At 39.9% G+C, this 23,214-nt stretch overlaps 1 protein-coding gene across 2 annotated transcripts; it reads left to right on the top strand.

Moving 5' to 3' along the window:
- The first annotated feature begins 10,142 nt into the window (after positions 1-10,142).
- LOC115032167 (leukocyte immunoglobulin-like receptor subfamily B member 4A) lies at positions 10,143-16,053 on the top strand. 2 transcript variants are annotated; one of them, XM_029482941.2, is made up of 9 exons: positions 10,143-10,201; positions 10,346-10,381; positions 10,580-10,864; positions 11,007-11,309; positions 12,304-12,339; positions 13,197-13,313; positions 13,952-14,003; positions 15,156-15,222; positions 15,330-16,053. In XM_029482941.2, exons 1-9 carry the CDS (start codon positions 10,177-10,179, stop codon positions 15,405-15,407), a joined length of 999 nt encoding a protein of 332 aa, XP_029338801.2. In that variant the 5' UTR covers positions 10,143-10,176; the 3' UTR covers positions 15,408-16,053. The 2 variants fall into 2 exon arrangements, 1 of the variants encoding a protein (XP_029338801.2); XR_015048416.1 differs by lacking the exon at positions 13,952-14,003 and having other exon boundaries at positions 15,157-15,222.
- The last annotated feature ends 7,161 nt before the right edge of the window (positions 16,054-23,214 follow it).

Here is a 23,214-nt window from a genome sequence, read left to right on the forward strand (position 1 = left end):
AAAGATGCATGACAACACTTTTATGCAGTGATAGAACCATTCAAAAATTGCCAATATTATTTTACATAATGGAACACACTCATAACATATGAGGTAACATAATGTTACCTCAACCCTTGGCTGGTTGGTAGATTACTATGAGTTCAAATCAGTCAGACCTACATGATGACTTCCAGTAGAACAAGAGCTACAGAGTAGGTCTCTGTCTCAAATCACAAAAAACAAAACAAAACAAAACAAACAAACAAACAAAAACAAACATTGACCACACACTTCTAAGGAGAACAAATGTAACTTGTTGGTTCATTAACTAGATTTGTGTGGAGTCTTATCTTTGTTTCTGTCACTGGTGTCTCATCTTGGGTGAGTAGGCACTGTTCATGTATACCAAGGATTTGTACATCAAACATCCCCTAAGCATCTCAAGGGTCAGGATGCCAACTGGTCATTAGTGTGGTCTGATTGAAGGAGAACCAAGAAGAAGCTCTGTGAGTAACAACCAATTCTGAGCCCCCTCAGATGAAAGTGCTGGCTCAGAATGACACCAGTTTCACCAGTTTTTTTGTTTTTGATTTTTGTTTTGTTTTGTTTGTTTGTTTTTTACATTAAGTCCATAGTGACTGGGCCCATTCAAACAGATGTAGATGCATACAGTGGAAACTGTCTGCATGAAGAGACCACAGTCAGATTTAGAATTGTAATACCAGCAGAAGGCAATAAGAAGGATGGTAAATTTGAGGTATGCATGAGATTCAACAGACTTTGTCTCAGAAACCAAAAACCAAAACTAAGAAACTAAAAGGAGACAGAAGCCACATATTCTGGAGCCAAAATCAGAGTAGAACAGGGGAACAAGGGCGTGGTTCCCACAAGATCAGTTCCCCTTCTCCAGTGGCTGATAGTACCGCATCCAGATGACACAAAGAAGAACACAGACTGTTTAGATAATATACTTTGTGTCTGTCAATTTGGCAAGAAAACAAATTATCTGCACATTTGCGGCAAGTGGAAGATGCCATGATCCCCATTCTCATAGCCCTGCTTGTATCTTGGTGAGGTGTGAAGGTTGGGACGGGAGCAATTGCTAAACACTGTGTGGATATCCATGATCTGGAACAGATGGCTCAGAGACCTAAGGTAGAATAAAACATGTCTGACAAAAAGTGTCAGTGAAATGATTGATAACCTAATAATATTCTCTTATACTCAGATTAGTGCCTAGCCCAATCATCATCAGGGAGGCTTCCGCCAGCAACTGATGGGAGCAGATATAGAGACACAGAGCCAATAATAAGGTGGAACTCAGAGATCTTTGTAAAGGAGGAGGAGAAGGGGGAGGAGGAGAAGGAAGAGGAAGAGGAACGGTTATTAGGACAAGACAAATCAAGAACCCCAGAAAACTGTGGTCCATGGAATCAACTAAGCAGATCTCATAGGGGTTCATAATTTGAACCTGAAACCACAGAGCCTGCATTGATTTTAATTAGGTCTTCTGTATCCAGGCTATGGTTAAATTAAGGTTTTTGTTAGTCTCCTAACAGTGTGCATAGGGGATGTCTCTCAGAGTTTTGCTGATTTGTGGGACCCTTTTTTTTCTACTGGGTTGCTTTGTCAAGCCTTGATGTGATGGTTTATGCCTAGTCTTTTCTCTCTTTTTTCCTTAACACATCTTGACTGCCCTTTCTCCTCCATCCTTTATCTGGAATCTCTTTACCAGATAACTTCGCCTTCTCCCATTTCAACTTCTTCTGTGTCTCCCCTTACAAAAGAACAACTCTCCCAGGGATAGCAACCAAATATGGCAAAACAAGGTAGATTAAGACCATGTATATATTCTCACATCTAGGCTGGATGAGACAGCCCAGTCTAAGTATGAAGGAAAGTGTCCCAAAGGCAGGGAAAATATTCAGACATAGCCCTTGACCCCAATGTTAGAAATCCCACAAGATTACCAACCTACACAACCATAGCATATATGCAGAGGACCTAGGTCAGACCCATAAAGGATCCCTGATTTCTGTGTGCCTACTTGAGTCAGTTGATTATGTTTTATTTATTCTTTGGGAATTCACATCAGGAACCTCAATCATACTTGTTTTCCAGTCCTTCCATATCTGCCTCCCCCCTTTAGTAAACTTTCCTCCCAAATAAAATAAAATAAAATAAAACAAAATAACTCCCCATCCACAAGTCCAATTTATGTCATCTGTATACTCAATGGAGCAGGGGGCCAAACTCTCCCTGGTCTGCCCTTAAATAGAACTGACAAGAAGCCATCCACTGTGGTGAGATAACCTCACCCTCCTTATCACACTTTGTTTGATGGCCATTTTACTACGTCAAGGCCAGGCTATCCTAACACAACCGAAGCACTAAATAAATAAATAAATAAATAAATAAATAAATAGCTCTAAATCCAATCTTATAAAGATTATAGAGGCTTTTAAAGAGGAAATGAATGAATCCTTTAAAGAAACACAGGAAAATAAAACCAAACAGGTGGAAGTTTTTAAAGAGGAAACAAATAATTCCTTAAAGACTTACAGGAAAATATAATTAAAGAGGTGAAGGAAATAAGTAAAACTGTGCAAGACACAAAAGTAGAAATAAAAGCAATAAAAACAAAAAACAAAACAAACAAACAAACAAAAAACCCCTCAAACTGAGGGAATCCTGAGGATGAAAAACCCAGGGACAAGAATAGGAGCAAGAGATGCCAGCATTATCAACAGAATACAAAATACGGGAGAGAGAAAAAGTAGACTAGAAGAAACTGATGAATTAGTCAAAGAAAATGTTAAATCTAAAACTTTCCTAACATAAAACATCTAGGAAATCTGGGATACCATAAAAGGATCTAACCTAAAAATAATAGGTGTAGAAGTAGAGAAGAGTCCCAGCCCCAAAGTCTAGAAATTATTATCAATAAAATCATAGAAAAAATACTTTCCCAACCTAAAGAAAGTGATGCCTATAAATACACAAGAAGCTTATAGAACAACAACTAGACTGGACCAGTAAAGAAAATCTCTCTACCACATAGTAATCCAAGCACAAAACTACAGAACAAAAAAAGAATATTAAAAGCAGCAATGGGAAAAGGCCAGATAATGGACAAAGGCAGACCTATCAGCATTACACCTGACTTCACAGCAGAGGCTCTAAATGGTAGAAGGGCCTGGGCAGAGATCTTGTAAACTCTAAAATAGACAAACAAACAAACAAACAAACACCTCACAGTTGCCAATCTTGGCTACTATAATACTATAACCAGTAAAACTCTCAATCACCATAGATGGAGAAAACAAGATATTTCAAGACAAATCCAAATTCAAACAATATTAATCCACAAGATCATGTGTGGGGAGGGTCAGGAAGGTGGCCAGATGAGAATGAATAGAAAACTGCAACTGACAGGCTTGGCAAGGTAGGAGTCATCTCTAGTACCAGATAGAGACATGAAATAAGCGAGGTACCTAAGAATCAATGAGGGGGGTGTCCTTAGATGTGACTCACAGCATGATCATATAGGACCTAAGTAGGCCACCTCCTGTAGCCAGGTAGAAGCCTCAGTGGAGCAATAGTGACACCAACCCACCCACAAAACTTTTAACCTCAAATTTATCCTGTCTATAAGAAATGCAGTGAAGGAGGATGCAACAGAAAGTGAGGGAACAGTCAACCAATAACCAGCCAATTTGAGACCCATCCCATGGACAAGCACCAATCCCTGACACTATTAGTGATAGTCTGTTATGCTTGCAGACAGGAGCATGTTGTTCTCTGAGAGGTTCCACCTACCGGCTGACTCGGACAGATGCAGAAACACACAGCCAAACAGTGGATGGAGCTTGGGGACTCTTATGGAAGAACAAGAGGAAGATTTGCAGACCCTGAAGGGCATAGGGACTCCACAGGAACACCAACAGAATCAACTATTGGGGCCTTGGGGCTCTCATAGACCAACCAAAGAACGTACATGGGCTATATCTAGGCCTTCCTGCACATATGTAACAGATATACAGCTTGGACTTCATGTGGGTTCTGTACAACTGAAGAGGGAGGCTATCCCAACAGTTATTGTCTGTATTTGGGCTATGTTCTTCTACAAGGGCTTCCCTGTCTGGACTTAGTGGGATAGGATGTGCCTAGCCTCTCAGAAATGTGGCAGGGTCAGGGAATATCCAGGGGGTTCCCCACATGTTCAGAGGAGAAGCAGAGTGGGAATAGGAGGAAGAATTTTAGAAGGGGATGACTGGGAGGGGGCAGTGAGTAGAATACAAATTGAAGAAGTAAAAATTAATTAATTAATTAAAATTATTTTATTGAAAAAGAAAATACCAAGACAAATGTGGCAAGACCTTTGAAGTTTTGTTAATTCTAGTAGTTAAATTGACAACTGAAAATAGCCATCTAGATCATAGGTTCTGATAACTGACAGCTACAGCCTGCTTTCTGGCTTGTCTCCAAAACGAAACATTCCCTCAGTGCTATTTCAGGGTATGGCAAAGTCTGTCCTATCTCTCCTTTTATCCCTGGATTAATTTCTCTATTAAGGTATCTAATTCTATCTCTATTAAGGCTCCTAATTTTATTTCAAGTTATAACCTAGTGGTCTGGGGAATATAAGCAAGGAAGAGAGATTATTAAGAAAGGCAAGTAGGGGGTGAAGAGTTGGCTCAGTGGTTAAGAGCAATGGCTGCTTTTCCAGAGGACCTAAGTTCAATTCCCAGTACCACATGGCAGGTCACAACTATCTGTAATTCACCTCCAAGGATCTGACAGCATCAGACAAATATGCATGCAGAAAAGTACAAATGCACCTAAAATAAAAGTAAGTAGATTATTTATAATTAAAGAAAAGTCAAATGATGATAATAATCGAGAAAACAGAGTGCTATGTTCAATTCAGAACAGAAAGGAATGCTGACCATAGTTGACCTTGTCCTTCTTTAACTCTAACAACTTCTAATAAAGCCAGGTACTCCTGCACACAACTGAATCCCTGCCCCTCTCATCACCTTGGAACTGTGTCATAGACAAAAGTCTATGGGCACAAGTAGTATTGATTAAAGCAGTAATAAATAGGGTCTATTACAGTAATAGTGCTTCTGTTCACTCCAACTCTGTGTAGTCCCCCATACTAATCATCCTTCTTCCCCCTGCTATACTCCAAATTCATATGGATTTGTGTACTCATGAGTCTACTACATGATGTCTTCAAGATTGTGTGCTTAACTCTGAGTATCTTTTAATGACCACTGAAACCACCTTCAGGAAACTTGTAACATTGTTGCATGTTGTTTAAGATAAAGTGGTCAGATTTTACAAAACTGTACTAAAATTTGAGTGATTACTGTGTCATATTAATACTTCCAATGTTATAGACATTTTCTAGCTTGGTTCTGTATCTATCCTGTGAGTCTCTTGTTAATTAGATAGAAGACCGAGTCCTAGAAGGCTTCCAGGAGGACTGAGATCTTTCTCCTCTACAAACTAAACTGGCCAAATAAGCCTTTGAGGAAAATGCACAGTGGGCCCTCATCTTACAAATAGTACCAAGCAGCCTACACTTTCCCCTCTTACATTGGGTGGAATTTACAAGTATGGTATAGATCACAACTTAATTGATTTTCTCATTGAAAAAAAAAAAGAAAAAGGTATCTCTTTTCAAATATTCTGGCTCTTTTAGCTCTCACCTTTCTTATTATCATCTCTAGCCCTCCTTCTCTCCCTCCCTTCCCCCTTCTCTCCACGTGACCATGGCCAGCCTTTCCCTTTCTTTTACCTTCTCTCTTTCTCTCTGCCTTTTTACTTTTTTTACCTTTTAAGCTCTAAAACCATAAAAAGAGTCTCTGTACAGTGCCTTATACAGAGAGATGCATAGAGTAGAAACTCCAGTTGCTCTACTCTAGATCAAATGTAACCTGCAATGCAAGAGTTTTGTAAAACTTATTATAGATACAGAAATCAACACTGTTCGTGTCTGAATAATTGTATCACATGGAAATATTGGAAATGTTATTAATAAACATTTATCAAATCAGGTAAGAAAGCAATTAAATACAATGACAATTCTTGCTGTTTCATGCTACAGGTTGGGCCCAAGCAGGACACAAATATTTTCACTTGTTCAATCAACAATATTAGGAGGCACAATGACCTCACATTTGATTTAGATAACTGAAATTAACTTACTTACTTTTTTTTTTTTTTTTTTTTTTTTGGTTTTTTGAGACAGGGTTCCTCTGTATAGCCCTGGTTGTCCTGGAACTCACTTTGTAGAGCAGGCTGGCCTCTAACTCAGAAATCCGCCTGCCTCTGCCTCCCCAGTGCTGGGATTAAAGGCATGTGCCACCATGCCAGGCTTCACTTAATTTCAAATGCCAAGATAAACATTAAAATTCTTATCATCTCACTCCAGAAGACTGAATGGACACCATGTTCTTTAAAGTGCTTAGCGTCTTATTGAGACCTCACTATATTTACTATAAAGGAATGGAAATATCTCTATAAACACAGGGGCTATAATCAAGATGAGGTAATGTTTAAGTTTATATAACATAACTAATCATATTTACTATCAAATACATTTACCATGCCACCTACAAAATATCTTCCTCCATACCATCTTCATTATTCATGATACTTTTAAGGAAACAAATTTCAAGTCCTTGTGTGTTCATGATACTCTAGGATGATCATCTCTGCCTCATGAAGTAGTTGTTCCTCCTAAAAGAGTCAATAAACTACACCTATCCAGCCCAGAATTCCGTTCACATTTGTAACCACATTACAACTCATGACCCATCATACATCTCAGACTTTCCTTCACTCACGGTTTGTTCTTGAGACTCATGCTAACCTTAGACTAATTGTGTGATATCTTCTCACTATTCCCATTTGCGTCTAACAGCAGATAATTCTACAAAGTAGAGAATATTTATACTTTGCTCCACTTTTTCCGACTTTACCACAGTGAACTGCTCATTTATTTCTTAAATGGAAAGTGATGAGGGTCAATGAGTGTGGAAGAGAAGAGTGTGTACACCAAGCCAATGAAGCACAGGAACTGAGTAAGGAGAGGTAAAAAGGAGATGATGTCATTCTGAACAACAGGCCTTGTGTAAATGCTTCACGCATTTTTTAATTTAGAAAAATGCCAGTTAATCCCCTCATTTAAAGGCTTCTCTCAACCAGATTTTGACAAAATACACATCTAATTCCAAAAGAAAAATTTAATACAAGAGATTTTAGAAAATAAAGCATATTTGTTTAAAAATTCTATTGTGTAAACCATAAAGTAACAGGGGAGTCGGGATAACACATGCTCAGATTTCTGGGATGCTTGTACCCACATGCTCAATACATAGGGTTGTAGCAGCCAAAGAGACATTTTCAGGGTGGTTGGAAATTACTGACCAGAACCTTAACTCCCCTGAAAGTCCCTGATCTCAGGTTGTTTTCCCAGGTGTTTGGCAACCCTGTGCTCCTGTGCAAACCATTGGCATGTGTCTTATACCCCAGTTCTTGCTGGGTCTTCCCAATCTGTCCTACTGATGAAAAAGAAAAACAAACAACAAACAAACAAACAAACAAAAAACATTCTGGTAGGGACAGAGCTGAGCAGGTTGCAGGTGTCGGAAAGAAAGGTGGTGAGCAGATGTCTTCAGGGTGGGGGAACATGGACCCAGTGAGAAATGGACCCAAGGCAGCCACCCCATCCAGTGCCTACACTTTATACTTCAGATGCATAATGGAGACCATGCATCACAGCAACAGGGCCTGAACTTTTGGCACAGAAATATTAGATAAAATATACAGTCCTACAGTTGTGAAAAGTTAGCAAAACCAACCTAAACAGCAAACATTTAACACTATCCTTAGTAAAACAGTGCACCATAGTTTCAAGAATGTTTGTTACAATAGACCCTTAAGAAGGGCATCTCTACAAGCTTGTTGGTAGGCATGAATGAATGTGTCTTTATAGTAGAAAGAAGAAGCTAAAGAGTCATAGGCAAAATGGAAAAAGAAAAGTGTGTGTCCCAGATACCTCTCTGAGTCCTCTGCTGTAGGTAATGTGGTCATGCTATACCACATGACTGAAAAAGAAAAAGGGCTATATTGGCAGGTTTCCTCCAAGGGAAGATGGAAGGTATAGATGGAAAAATGCTCATGGTTTCTAGATTTTACTAGAGAATATTTGGTTCTTCTCAATTTGAAGGTAAAAGTACTATAAGTAAATTTCTAGCCTGTGGGCATCATGAAGGCAAGTTTTGGTGTGTGTGGCTAGCACAGCCATTCATAAGATCCAACGTTAAGGCACGTGGGGCCAAAAGCAGTACTCTGTGCAGGACTAAAATATTGTGCTTCTCTCTCAGATCTAATGCTCATTTCTGTCTGGGAGGTTACCCTGGAGCTCATGTGTAAACATATACTCTATTGACATCTGTGATTGAAGATAAAATTCATTCTATATTTCCTGCTGTCTCAGTTTGCAGTTTTCCCTCCCACCCATGTTACAGTTTTGGAATTAGATGTTTTATTAATCCTTTTATGGTTAAGAGGAAAGAGACAATGAAAATTCATTGTCTACACTTACCCCCTCCCCCCTGGAGCACACCCATACTAAGTGATCATATGGTAGACAAGCAGTCAGTAGATTCAACAAAATATCTCTCCAAGGATTCATTTATTCTAGTTCTTGTGTTGCTCTACACTTATTAACTATTCTTACATTTTAAAATTATTTATACATTTCACTTGTTTTTTAATTTACAACATGAATAATATTTTCTGGGATACAGAGTGGTATATTACAGATATACATTGTAAGGAATAAGGAATAATTCAAGATGATATATCTCCCAACACATATACAAAACATTAGGTTTGTGAATTGAACACTTAATTGCTTTATAGGTGTTACTGTACATAACATGTGACACGTTGAACAATATATCTCTGAAGAGAGTTCTTCCTGAGGAGTGAAACTTTATCGTCTCGGTGCAATTCCTTCCTCAGCTCACAGCCCTCACATCTGTCACCTTTTCCCTGCTTCTAAGTGTTTGACAACTTTAGGGTCCACACAAAAGATTTTCTCTGCAGAAGTCCTATTATCCATCAACTCTTCAAATAATTATCCTGAAGTCATGTTTTAGGAATAAATATATTTTATTATTGAGATTTTTTTGTTTCATTTATTTCAGGCATTACCATCTGTATGTCAAAACAACAGACTCAGTTTTAATGTGTGTTTTAGGTTTTCATTGTCTTCTATCATAATTCTAATTATTTTACATACACTATTATTTTGTTTGTTAGGGTTCTTATTTACTTCATTAGCTTCATATAATCATCATATCAAATTCATACATATATATACATACTCATGAACAGAAAAACTCATCATGTGTCAATTACTAATTTGTGAGTATGTAAAAACTTTCTTTGACAAAATATTTATCCTCTTAATTATATATCTTCTTGCCATTTTTATGCTTTTGGAAACATTCTCCTCTTCTGTGTGCAGAAAAATCCAACCAGCAGCATAAAAATGTAAAATAAGACTTAAAATATATAGTCCCTTTTACTTTGTTTTCACATTACTCTGCACTACAATACCAGATATCACATGTGTCATACTTTCTCGTTTTCTGCTGAGGAATGGAACAGAAATTGGGTCTGAGAGTAAAACTCCTCTGTGAAGAATCAGGATGTCAGAGGTGCAGGGTGGTGCAGCACACATGACACACACATACACACACACACACACACAGAGAGAGAGAGAGAAAGAGAGAGAGAGAGAGAGAGAGAGAGAGAGAGAGAGAGAGAGAGAGAGAGAGAGAGAGAGAGAGAGAGAGAACAGAGAATGTGATAGGGGAGAGTGAAAAGTAAAATACGTGTTTAAAACATAAAGATCTTTATCCCCAGGATATGTGTTCTAAAAGATGTGTCTTTTCTCTGAGGCAACTTGAGAGACATGAGTGTTTATCCAGTCATCTGCTCTTAGGAAATTGCAGAAGTTTCCCTTCTCATAATATCTATGATGTAGAAAACCCATGACAGGAAGGACCTGCCCTCAAGATGACAACTGCATATCTGATGTTACAGGACATTTGTCAGACTGGCCCAAGAGAACAGGTACAAACATTGCCAGGACTCACCATAATCGCCATGCTCATAGTGCTGCTATACCTTGGTGAGATATAATGAGGGGGAGTAGATGCTTGCATTTGTAAGGGAACCTATTCAACAGCCAGGTTTAATTTCACATGGACATTCTAGGGGATCACCTCAGGCTCTCAATGTGAAAAAGCTCTGAGAAAAAAAATTTTTTTTCCAGGTCTTATTTTGGAACCCAGGACTGCAGTACAGGCAGGTGAGTGTTTCCAGCCATCCCAGGATTTGACTCTTCACTCTGATGATACAACCTCTAATCTACTTTCTAGTGTGTCAATTCCTCAAAATGGTGATGGGGGATTGACATTTATGGGCTAATGTCTTGTTCCATGGGTGTGTTCTGTGCTAAGATCTAGTGTCTGAAGAAAGATGTTCTGGGCCTTTGATTTCTTCACAGGACACCTCCCAAAGCCCATCATCTTGGCTGAGCCAGGCTCTGTGATCGCTGCACATACATCTGTGATTATCTGGTGCTGGGGTTCCTGGGAGGCCCAGTATTATCATCTGTATAGAGAGCAAAGTTTAAATCCTTGGGACACTGCAGTCCCTCTGGAAACCAGGAATAAGGCCAAGTTCAACATTCAAAGCATGACAATTTTGTATGCAGGCATATATAAGTGTTACTATCAGAGTGCTGCTGGCTTCTCAGAGCACAGTGATGCCATGGAGCTGGTGATGACAGGTGAGAGGACATCAGGGAACTATGTATGGGCTCTCTCCTAAGAAGGAGGTCTATTTTCCAGGAGCTCTTCTCTCAGAGTCCAATCTTGGAGAACAGTGTGGGTAACTCATATTCATTTCACACACTGCCCCTTGTATTCTAGGAGCATATGAAAATCCCAGCCTGTCAGTCTATCCCAGCTCTAATGTGACCTCTGGAGTTTCCATATCCTTTAAGTGCAGCTCATCCATAGTATTTGGCAGATTCATTCTGATCCAGGAAGGAAAGCATGGCCTCTCGTGGACCCTGGACTCACAGCATCAGGCCAATCAGCCAACCCATGCTACTTTTGTTCTGGATGCTGTTACTCCCAAACACAATGGAACATTCAGATGCTATGGCTTTTTTAGAAATGAACCACAGGTGTGGTCAAAACCAAGTAACTCCCTAGACCTCATCATCTCAGGTAAGCACCTTCCACCCATAATCACTTAGTGTGTTGGTTCACTCTAGTCATTTTCCTAAGATGATCTTTGGCTTAGAATTAGAGGGAGGGAGCACTGTGGTTAAAAATACTGTTCAGTTCAAACGACATTCACCCATTGATATAGGAGTTGCAGTCAGAATCCCCTGGTCCAAATGCCTTTTTCCTTGACTCATTGTAATTTAGCAGAGGCCATTGAGAGAGACACACAGTTGAAGTGATCAGAAAATGTCTCTCTACTAGTTGTATTCCTATTTTTGTTGTAACAACACCATGCTATAAATAAAGTAACTTAGTGAAAAAAGGATTGATTTCAACTAATTTTGCATGGAGCATCAAGAAGGTAATGAAATGTAGGCATGCAAGCAAGAATTGAAGTAGGGATCTTAAAGGAGCACTGCTCACAAGTTTTCTTGACAGTGCCTTGCAGTATTGCTTTCTTACACCATCAAGATCTAACCACTTAGGGTTAGAATAAGCCAAAGTGGTCTGGTATCTTGTAAATCAATCAATCAGGAAAATATTTCCATAGACATAGATGTATTTTCTCTGTTGCAGCTGCCTCTTTCCAGGTTATTCTAGCTTGTATCAAGTTAGCAAAAATCTAATGAGAACCATCTTCAGTGGCAGACACTGCCTATTTTCCTCTTATTTTTATTTCCTCAAATCATGTGCCCAGGCTCATGTTAATAACTGGACACTGGAGACTTTTAGTACATGTGTTGCCCAGACTTAGTGTGGCAGTTCTGAGTCCCTCAGAGTCTCTAGCCTTTCCATATGTTCAATGATAAACTTTGTATAGGATTGATGAGATAAGCTGTGATCTTCACAGAGATCCAAGAACTCAGAGTAACAAAACCTTGTCTGCAACAGGGTGATATCCTTTTGAAATTAGTGTCCAGATTGAGATAGAAAAAACAGGACATAATAAAGTGTTGTGAACTCTAATGTTCATCTCTCCATCAACCTCTGGCAGAAACCAAGGATCAGCCCTGTACACCCACTGAAGATGGTAAGTGAGAGCTCTTCTAGCAGGTGGGTATAACAATAGTTGAGATCATTATGAATTGGTGAATACTTCTCTGAAGTTTAGATAGTAGGTTATCTGGACTTATTTGCGATTTAGATGCTATGTTCCTTACATTGCTTAGTGCTCAGTATCTCTCTCTACCTAAAGTTCAGGTCCTCCTTTTCAAGACGTTCTGATGGCTTGGGTTCCTGAAATTTCTGATAAACTTTCTTCCTAGGCTTCAGCTCCCTGAACAAATTTTGTTGAATAATAACGGTAGATAAAGGTGTTCTTTTGATATTCAGACAGGAAGAAAACTGACTTATTCTGAGTCTTTTTCCTGATGTCTGCTAGTGTAAAGAAACAGGTTTGCCAATACCTTCAATTTAATTCCAGTGCTTTCCTTGGCTGTGATATCCTAGGTGAGGAAGGAGGCCCATCCGTTGAATTCCAGTTCTGAAATGGCCATATCTCCTTTGCTACAAGGATGGTGACACAGGATAGGGGGTATACTGGCACAGACTTAAAGACAATGCTAGACAGTGACCTACTTTCATGCTCAAATAGCTTATGAACTGTATGTAGTGAGGACAAGTCTGGAAGTCAAATACTAAGTTCAAACTGGTTCAGAGGCTACTAAGTTCAGCATCTCATCAGGCTTTTTATATTCATTCTAAATGACATGGGTCAAATGAACTTGTCTCTGTGAGCTTTAATATTCTCACCTATAACTGACTGGGTAAACCATATAATTACACATTGAAAGATTGTGACATTGGAGGCCATGAATGAGCTAAACATAAAATAGGTGCTAGGTAAACATTATCTTTCTCTCATGCCTGATGTCAACTGTGCCTAAGGACTGGAAACATACCAGAAGATTTTGATTGGAGTACTGGTGACATTCCTCCTGCTTTTCATCCTCCTGCTTTTTCTCATCCTCATCGGATACCAATGTCATCACAAAAAGAAGGCTAGTAAGTAGAGCATGAGTGGCTTGCATGTCTGGAGGTGTTGGGCAGAGAAAACATGTAGTCTCAAGACATGTATAAATTTCAGAGATAGTGCAATATTTCTGATCTCCTAGAGTATTTGCATAGTCATAGGAAGGAAATTAACAGTCCCTTTCTTCCTCTTAATGATTCTATTGTTGGAGCTTTCTCATCCTCCTAGCTGATGCTTTTTCAATTCATGCAGCTCAAAGAGAGGCCTACTTACAAGTGCTTTCAGCAGCACCAGACCCAACACACAGAGATAGACACCACCAGAAGAGATAATTCTTGTCAATAGACACAGACTCTCAGCTGCCATAGACCTCACTTCTATCTGATTATCCCTGTCTTCACAAGTCTAGCCTAGAGGCTACCATCAATGAAAAACACCTGTGTGAGAATAAGAGGGTCCTGGGGAGTATATGCACTAGACCTCAGTATCAGAGGTCTGATGGGGAGTGTCGTGGGTCAGCTCTTGGAGGAAAAGAACCCTTATGATGGATCTGGGGATGTGACCACGTTCTCTGATCCTCTGTCTCTTTACGGGACAAGGAAATGGATTTGAGTCGAAGAGATCCCAGAGCTTCTGGCCAAGAATTGACTCTGTTCTTCTAACATGACACATGCTTCTTTGAAGAACACACAATCTGAGAACAATGCAGAGCTGAACAGTTGGTGATACTCCTGCCCCATTCACACTGATAATAGCAATATTTTGCACCAGTAAGAACCACACATGGCCCCTTCATCTGGAAGAGATTGACTCTGTGATTGCTCCTTCTTGCCTTCCTTATGACTGTGTGAACATTATCTCCAGCCTCTTTTCTGTATGTTTGTTATCTGTCTGTTGCTTATCATCAGGTGCCTAATGTCTCAGAAAGGACACATGAGTCAATGAGCCCTAACACCTCCACCACCACCACCACCACTACCACCACCACCACCACCACAACTCCCCAATCCACCTGTACTCATTCACCCTGTTATCCACAGATAATTCCTTTTGTATAAGTTTGAGGATGATTTTATTAGGGATTAAAGAAAAATGTAGCACAGGCAATCAGTTAATCCTAGCAGCTGCTAGGTGGAGAAAGAAAATGAAGAAACAAAATTAGGGGGAAATCACATTGTTTGAGTAGAGCTAGGATGAAGAGAAACTATGTGATAGGAAGAACCAACAAAGCCGGGAGATGAGATTTAAAGAAAGAGTGAGGACTCACAAAGTGTTGAGGAAAAGTGTGTTTTAAACAGATATACAAAAATAACTGAAGTTATGAAATAACTCAGAATAGTAGGCATATTCACAAAGCTGTGTGGCTGCAGCCCTACAAGTGACAGCTGAGATCATCCCTTCCCTCTGGCTGTTCATAGACTGTGAACAAAGCAAAGAACAAAACTCCTCACCCACTCCAAGCTCACCTCAAGGCTAGAAAATGAGATGTGTATAACTGAAGAAAGTGGTGTGGAAAATGAAACAGAAAATACATAGTGTTTGAGGCACACAGGCCTGTTGTGAATCATAAGAGAAGACTCTGAGTAAGTTCATTCTGAGGATAACCATAAATGGAGAGGTCCACACAGACATCTAATGAACTAGTGCACATAGGCAGAAAATACAGCAGATATGGTCCTCAGACATGAAAATGGGAATCAGTGTGACAATAACAGGCTGGAACTATGAGAAGGAAGCTTCCAGACTCCCCAAGTTCTGCAAGCCCCAGCAGAAATGATGTAATGTGATAAATTTCCAAAAGGATCTCTCTGGCTGAAGGAGATACTGGATGGAACCATGGGTCACTTTATCCACCTCATTGTCTCCTTGCTGCAGAACCCACAAAATGAAGACCCCCAGGGAATTGTGTATGCCCAGGTAAAATCCTCCAGGCTTCAGAAGGTAGGAATTAATTTTTCCCCACTGTCAGAAACCTTTCCCCTCAGGTTCATTCCAGCCCCATCAGTTACTAACACTAAACACCTTCTTCCAACTCTATCCAACCCCAGGACACTGCTTCCAAAGAGACCCAGGATGTAACCTATGCCCAGTTGTGTATCAGGACACAGGAACAGAACAACAGCTGAAACCAGCAAGCAGCCAACACAGAAAGAAGACCCAGACCCCACATTCCATGAATGAAAACTAGGGATTTTCTGATAATTGATCCCAGTGGACTCTGTTTAATTAATTCAAGCCATCATGAATACCTCATGTGTTATCAGTAGCTTCTCAGAATTTTGGGATTATACTTTATTCTTTGTTCAGAGATAACAAATGTCCTTACATTTTGTAAATAAAGCCAAATCCTCCTCAATCTACAATTCATCTAATGAGAATAAAATGAAATGTGATATTGTGAATTGAATGACAATGTAACCCGGGCACACTAATCAATGAAACTCGAATTTTTAGAACCATGAATAAATGTATAAGCAAAGAAAATGTCTTCAAAATCAATGGCCTCATCTATTATAATGATAATATAGAATTAAAAAAAAAACAAAAAACAAAAAACAAACTATCCCAGATGAAGGCACAGGGGAGGAAACGGTGATATAAGCGCAGCCTTTTACTCTTTTTTTACATTTTAAGATCTAAAACCATAAAAAAGAGTCTCTGTACAGTGCCTTATACAGAGAGATATAGAGAGTAGAAACTCCAGTTGCTGTACTCTAGATCAAATGTAACCTGCAATGCAAGAGTTTTGTAAAACTTATTATAGATACATAAATCAACACTGTTCATGTCTGAATAAATGTATCACATGGAAATATTGGAAATGTTATTAATAAACATTTATCAAATCAGGTAAGAAAGCAATTAAATACAATGACAATTCTTGCTGTTTCATGCTACAGTCTGGGACCAAGCAGGACACAAATATTTTCACTTGTTCAATCAACCATATTAGGAGGCATGATGGCCTCATATTTGATTTAGATAACTGAAATTAACGGGTATTTACTTACTTCCTTTTTTTTTTTTTTTTTTTTTGGTTTTTCGTGACAGGGTTTCTCTGTGTAGCCCTGGTTGTCCTGGAACTCACTTTATAGACCAGGCTGGCCTCGAACTCAGAAATCCGCCTGCCTCTGCCTCCCAAGTGCTGGGATTAAAGGCATGTGCTACCATGCCAGGCTTCACTTAATTTCAAATGCCAAGATAAACATTAAAATTCTTATCATCTCACTCCAGAAGACTGAATGGACACCATGTTCTTTAAAGTGCTTAGCGTCTTATTGAGACCTCACTATATTTACTATAAAGGAATGGAAATATCTCTATAAACACAGGGGCTATAATCAAGATGAGGTAATGTTTAAGTTTATATAACATAACTAATCATATTTACTATCAAATACATTTACCATACCACCTCCAAAATATCTTCTTACATGCCATCTTCATTATTCATGATACGTTTAAGGAAATGAATTTCAAGTCCTTGTGTGTTCATGATACTCTAGGATGATCATCTCTGCCTCATGAAGTACTTGTTCCTCCTAAAAGAGTCAATAAACTACACCTATCCAGCCCAGAATTCCGTTCACATTTGTAACCACATTACAACTCATGACCCATCATTCTTCTCAGGCTTTCCTTCCCTCACAGTTTGTTCTTGAGACTCATGCTAACCTTAGACTAATTTGTGTGTTATCTTCTCACTATTCCCATTTGCCTCTAACAGCAGATACTTCTACAAAGTAGAGAATATTTATACTTTGCTCTACTTTTTCGGACTTTGCCACAATGGACTACTCATTTATTTCTTAAATGGAAATGATAAGGGTCAATGAATGTGGAAGAGAAGAGTGAGTATACCAAGCCAATGAAGCACAGGAACTGAGTAAGGAGAGGTAAAACGGAGATGATGTCATTCTCAACAACAGGCGTTGTGTAAATGCTTCACCTATTTTTAATTTAGAAAAATGCCAGTTAATCCCCTCATTTAAAAGGGTTCTCTCGCCCTTCTGGTCCGACCAGCACCAGGGTAGCTAGGGCGCAGAGTCGGCTGACACCCGCAAGCTACCCAGGACAACAGCCAAGGGATCTTAAGACTTCTGGTGAGGGAGCGCCATCTTGGCTCCGGGACTCCGCCGAACTTAGTCTGTACAGGTTAGAGTGAGGACCACAGAGGCAGACAGCTTCTGGGACAGGCGGGAGCCACAGAGCCTCTGAGGCAGCACCCTTTTGGGGCCGCAGACTTCCGGCACCCTCCCAGCTGGAGGACAGTGACCTGCCCTGCAGGGAGCGCCATCTTGGCTCCGGGACTCCGCCGAACTTAGTCTGTACAGGTCAGAGTGAGGACCACAGAGGCAGACAGCTTCTGGGATAGGCGGGAGCCACAGAGCCGCTGAGGCAGCACCCTTTTGGGGCCGCAGACATCCGGAACCCTCACAGCCGGAGGACAGTGACCTGCCCTGCAGGGAGCGCCATCTTGGCGCCGGGACTCCGCCGAACTTAGTCTGTACAGGTAAGACTGAGGACCACAGAGGCAGACAGCTTCTGGGACAGGCGGGAGCCACAGAGCCGCTGAGGCAGCACCATTTTGGGGCCACAGACATCCGGCACCCTCCTAGCTGGAAGACAGTGGTCTGCACTGCACAGGAGCCCTCTGCCTCAGGAGCAGGGAGCACATCTTGGATCCAGGACTCCACTGAACTTAGGAACTTAGTCTGCACAGCTGAGAGTGTGCACCACAGAAGTCTACAGCTTCTGTGACCTGCCAAAGCAACACAGCATCTGGGAAAGGTCCTGTTTTCCGCCTTCTTCTTCTGCCAGGAGGAGGTCCAAACGCCAGATATCTGTACACCTTCCCTTTAAGAGGAAAGCTTGTCAGCAGGAAGTGCTCTAACCACTGAAACTCAGAGGAGAGAGCCTGTCTCCCAGGTCTGCTGACAGAGGATACTCAGAATCACCAGAAGAACAACCTCTGAACAGAGACAACTATAACAACTCCAGAGATTACCAGATGGCGAGAGGTAAAGGTAAGAATCTTACTAACAGAAACCAAGACCACTCACCATCATCAGGACCCAGCACTCCCACTTCGCCCAGTCCAGGGCACCCCAACACACCTGAAAAACTAGACCTGGATTTAAAAGCATATCTCATGATGATGGTAGAGGACATCAAGAAGGACTTTAAAGAACTACAGGAGAACATGGCTAAAGAGTTACAAGTCCTTAAAGAAAAACAGGAAAACACAACCAAACTGGTAGAAGTCCTTAAAGAGAAACAGGAAAACACATCCAATCAGATGATGGAAATGAACAAAACCATACTAGACCTAAAAAGGGAAGTAGACACAATAAAGAAAACCCAAAATGAGGCAACACTGGAGATAGAAACCCTAGGAAAGAAATCTGGAACCATAGATGCAAGCATCAGCAACAGAATACAAGAGATGGAAGAGAGAATCTCAGGTGCAGAAGATTCCATACAGAACATCAGCACAACAATCAAGGAAAATGGAAAATGCAAAAAGATCCTAACTCAAAACATCCAGGAAATCCAGGACACAATGAGAAGACCAAACCTACGGATAATAGGAGTGGATGAGAATGAAGATTTTCAACTCAAAGGACCAGCAAACATCTTCAACAAAATTATAGAAGAAAACTTCCCAAATCTAAAGAAAGAGATGCCCATGAACATACAAGAAGCCTACAGAACTCCAAATAGGCTGGACCAGAAAAGAAATACCTCCCGACACATAATAATCAGAACAACAAATGCACTAAATAAAGATAGAATACTAAAAGCAGTAAGAGAAAAAGGCCAAGTAACATATAAAGGCAAGCCTATCAGAATTACACCAGATTTTTCACCAGAGACTATGAAAGCCAGAAGATCCTGGACAGATGTTATACAGACACTAAAAGATCACAAATTCCAGCCCAGGCTACTATACCCAGCCAAACTCTCAATTAACATAGATGGAGAAACCAAAGTATTCCACGACAAAACCAAATTCACACATTATCTCTCCAGGAATCCAGCCCTTCAAAGGATAATAACAGAAAAAAACCAATACAAGGACAGGAACCACGCCCTAGAAACAACAAGAAGGTAATCCCTCAACAAACCTAAAAGAAGACAGCCACAAGAACAGAATGCCAACTTTAACAACAAAAATAACAGGAAACAACAATTACTTTTCCTTAATATCTCTTAATATCAATGGACTCAACTCCCCGATAAAAAGACATAGACTAACAAACTGGCTACACAAACAAGACCCAACATTTTGCTGCTTACAAGAAACTCATCTCAGAGAAAAAGATAGACACTACCTCAGAATGAAAGGCTGGAAAACAATTTTCCAAGCAAATGGTCTGAAGAAACAAGCTGGAGTAGCCATTCTAATATCAGATAAGATTGACTTCCAACCCAAAGTCATCAAAAAAGACAGGGAGGGGCACTTCATACTCATCAAAGGTAAAATCCTCCAAGAGGAACTATCAATCCTGAATATCTATGCTCCAAATACAAAGGCAGCCTCATTCATTAAAGAAACTTTAGTAAATCTCAAAGCACACATTGCACCTCATACAATAATAGTGGGAGACTTCAACACACCACTTTCACCAATGGACAGATCATGGAAACAGAAACTAAACAGGGACACAGTGAAACTAACAGAAGTTATGGATCAAATGGATCTGGCAGATATCTACAGAACATTTTACCCTAAAACAAAAGGATACACCTTCTTCTCAGCACCTCATGGTACCTTCTCCAAAATTGACCACGTAATTGGGCACAAAACAGGACTCAAGAGATACAAAAACATTGAAATTGTCCCATGCATCCTATCAGATCACCATGGACTAAGGCTGATCATCAATAACAAAATAAATAATAGAAAGCCAACATTCACGTGGAAACTGAACAACACTCTTCTCAATGATACCTTGGTCAAGGAAGGAATAAAGAAAGAAATCAAGGACTTTTTAGAGTTCAACGAAAATGAAGCCACAACATACCCAAACTTATGGGACGCAATGAAAGCATTTCTAAGGGGAAAACTCATAGCTCTGAGTGCCCCCAAAAAGAAACTAGAAAGAGCACACATTAGCAACTTGACAACACACCTAAAAGCACTAGAACAAAAGGAAGCAAATTCACCCAAGAGGAGTAGACGGCAGGAAATAATCAAACTCAGGGGCGAAATCAATCAAGTGGAAACAAGAAGAACTATTCAAAGAATCAACCAATCAAGGACCTGGTTCTTTGAGAAAATCAACAAGATAGATAAACCCTTAGCCAGACTAACTAGAGGGCACAGGGAAAGTATTCTAATTAACAAAATCAGAAATGAAAAAGGAGACATAACAACAGATCCTGAAGACATCCAAAACACCATCAGATCCTTCTACCAAAGGCTATACTCAACAAAACTGGAGAACCTGGATGAAATGGAGAAGTTCCTAGACAGATACCAGGTACCAAAGTTGTACCAAGATCAGGTTAATGATCTAAACAACCCTATATCCCCCAAAGAAATAGAAGCAGTCATTAATAGTCTCCCAACCAAAAAAAAGCCCAGGACCAGATGGGTTTAGTGCAGAGTTCTATCAGACCTTCAAAGATCTAATCCCAGTTCTTCACAAACTATTCCACAAAATAGAAACAGAAGGTACTCTACCCAACTCATTCTATGAAGCCACAATTACTCTGATACCTAAAACACAAAAAGACCCAACAAAGATAGAAAACTTCAGACCAATATCCCTTATGAATATTGATGCAAAAATACTCAATAAAGTTCTTGCTAACAGAATCCAAGAACATATCAAAACAATCATCCATCCTGACCAAGTAGGTTTCATCCCGGGGATGCAGGGATGGTTCAATATACGGAAATCCATCAACGTAATCAAGTATATAAACAAACTCAAAGACAAAAACCACATGGTCATCTCGTTAGATGCAGAAAAAGCATTTGACAAGATCCAACACCCATTCATGATAAAAGTCTTGGAAAGATCAGGAATTCAAGGCCCATACCTAAACATGATAAAAGCAATATACAGCAAACCAGTAGCCAACATCAAAGTAAATGGTGAGAAGCTTGAAGCAATCCCTCTAAAATCAGGGACTAGACAAGGCTGTCCACTTTCTCCATACCTATTCAACATAGTACTTGAAGTCCTAGCCAGAGCAATTCGACAACAAAAGGAGATCAAAGGGATACAAATTGGAAAAGATGAAGTCAAAATATCACTTTTTGCAGATGATATGATAGTATATATAAGTGACCCTAAAAATTCCACCAGAGAACTCCTAAACATGATGAACAGCTTCGGTGAAGTAGCTGGATATAAAATTAACTCAAACAAATCAATGGCCTTTCTCTACTCAAAGAATAAACAGGCTGAGAAAGAAATTAGGGAAACAACACCTTTCTCAATAGTCACAAATAATATTAAATATCTTGGCGTGACTTTAACTAAGGAAGTGAAAGATCTGTATAATAAGAACTTCAAGTCTCTGAAGAAAGAAATTATAGAAGATCTCAGAAGATGGAAAGATCTTCCATGCTCATGGATTGGCAGGATCAACATTTTAAAAATGGCTATCTTGCCAAAAGCAATCTACAGATTCAATGCAATCCCCATCAAAATTCCAACTCAATTCTTCAACGAATTAGAAAGTGCAATCTGCAAATTCATCTGGAATAACAAAAAACCTAGGATAGCAAAAACTCTTCTCAAGGATGAAAGAACCTCTGGTGGAATCACCATGCCAGACCTAAAGCTGTACTACTGAGCAATTGTGATAAAAACTGCATGGTACTGGTATAGTGACAGACAAATAGACCAATGGAATAGAATTGAAGACCCAGAAATGAACCCACACACCTACGGTCACTTGATCTTCGACAAGGGAGCTAAAAACATCCAGTGGAAGAAAGACAGCATTTTCAACAAATGGTGCTGGCACAACTGGTTGTTATCATGTAGAAGAATGCGAATTGATCCATTCCTATCTCCTTGTATTAAGGTCAAGTCTAAGTGGATCAAGGAACTTCACATAAAACCAGAGACACTGAAACTTATAGAGGAGAAAGTGGGGAAAAGCCTTGAAGATATGGGCACAGGGGAAAAATTCTTGAATAGAACAGCAATGGCTTGTGCTGTAAGATCGAGAATTGACAAGTGGGACCTCATGAAACTGCAAAGCTTCTGCAAGGCAAAAGACACCATCAATAAGACAAAAAAACCACCAACAGATTGGGAAAGGATATTTACCTATACTAAATCAGATAAGGGTCTAATATCCAATATATATAAGGAACTCAAGAAGGTGGACTCCAGAAAGTCAAATAACCCCATTAAAAAATGGGGCTCAGAATTGAACAAAGAATTCTCACCTGAAGAATACCAAATGGCAGAGAAGCACCTGAAAAAATGTTCAACATCCTTAATCATCAGGGAAATGCAAATCAAAACAACCCTGAGATTCCACCTCACACCAGCCAGAATGGCTAAGATCAAAAATTCAGGTGACAGCAGATGCTGGCGGGGATGTGGAGAAAGAGGAACACTCCTCCATTGTTGGTGGGATTGCAAGCTTGTACAACCACTCTGGAAATCAGTCTGGCGGTTCCTCAGAAAATTGGACATAGTACTACCGGAGGATCCCGCAATACCTCTTCTGGGCATATATCCAGAAGATGTCCCAACCGGTAAGAAGGACACATGCTCCACTATGTTCATAGCAGCCCTATTTATAATAGCCAGAAGCTGGAAAGAACCCAGATGTCCCTCAACAGAGGAATGGATACAGAAATTATGGTACATTTACACAATGGAGTACTACTCAGCTATTAAAAGGAATGAATTTATGAAATTCTTAGCCAAATGGATGGACCTGGAGGGCATCATC

The sequence above is a fragment of the Mus caroli genome, unplaced genomic scaffold (genome assembly GCF_978045245.1).
Source record: "Mus caroli unplaced genomic scaffold, Mus_caroli_1 scaffold_9, whole genome shotgun sequence".
Taxonomy (NCBI): domain Eukaryota; kingdom Metazoa; phylum Chordata; class Mammalia; order Rodentia; family Muridae; genus Mus; species Mus caroli.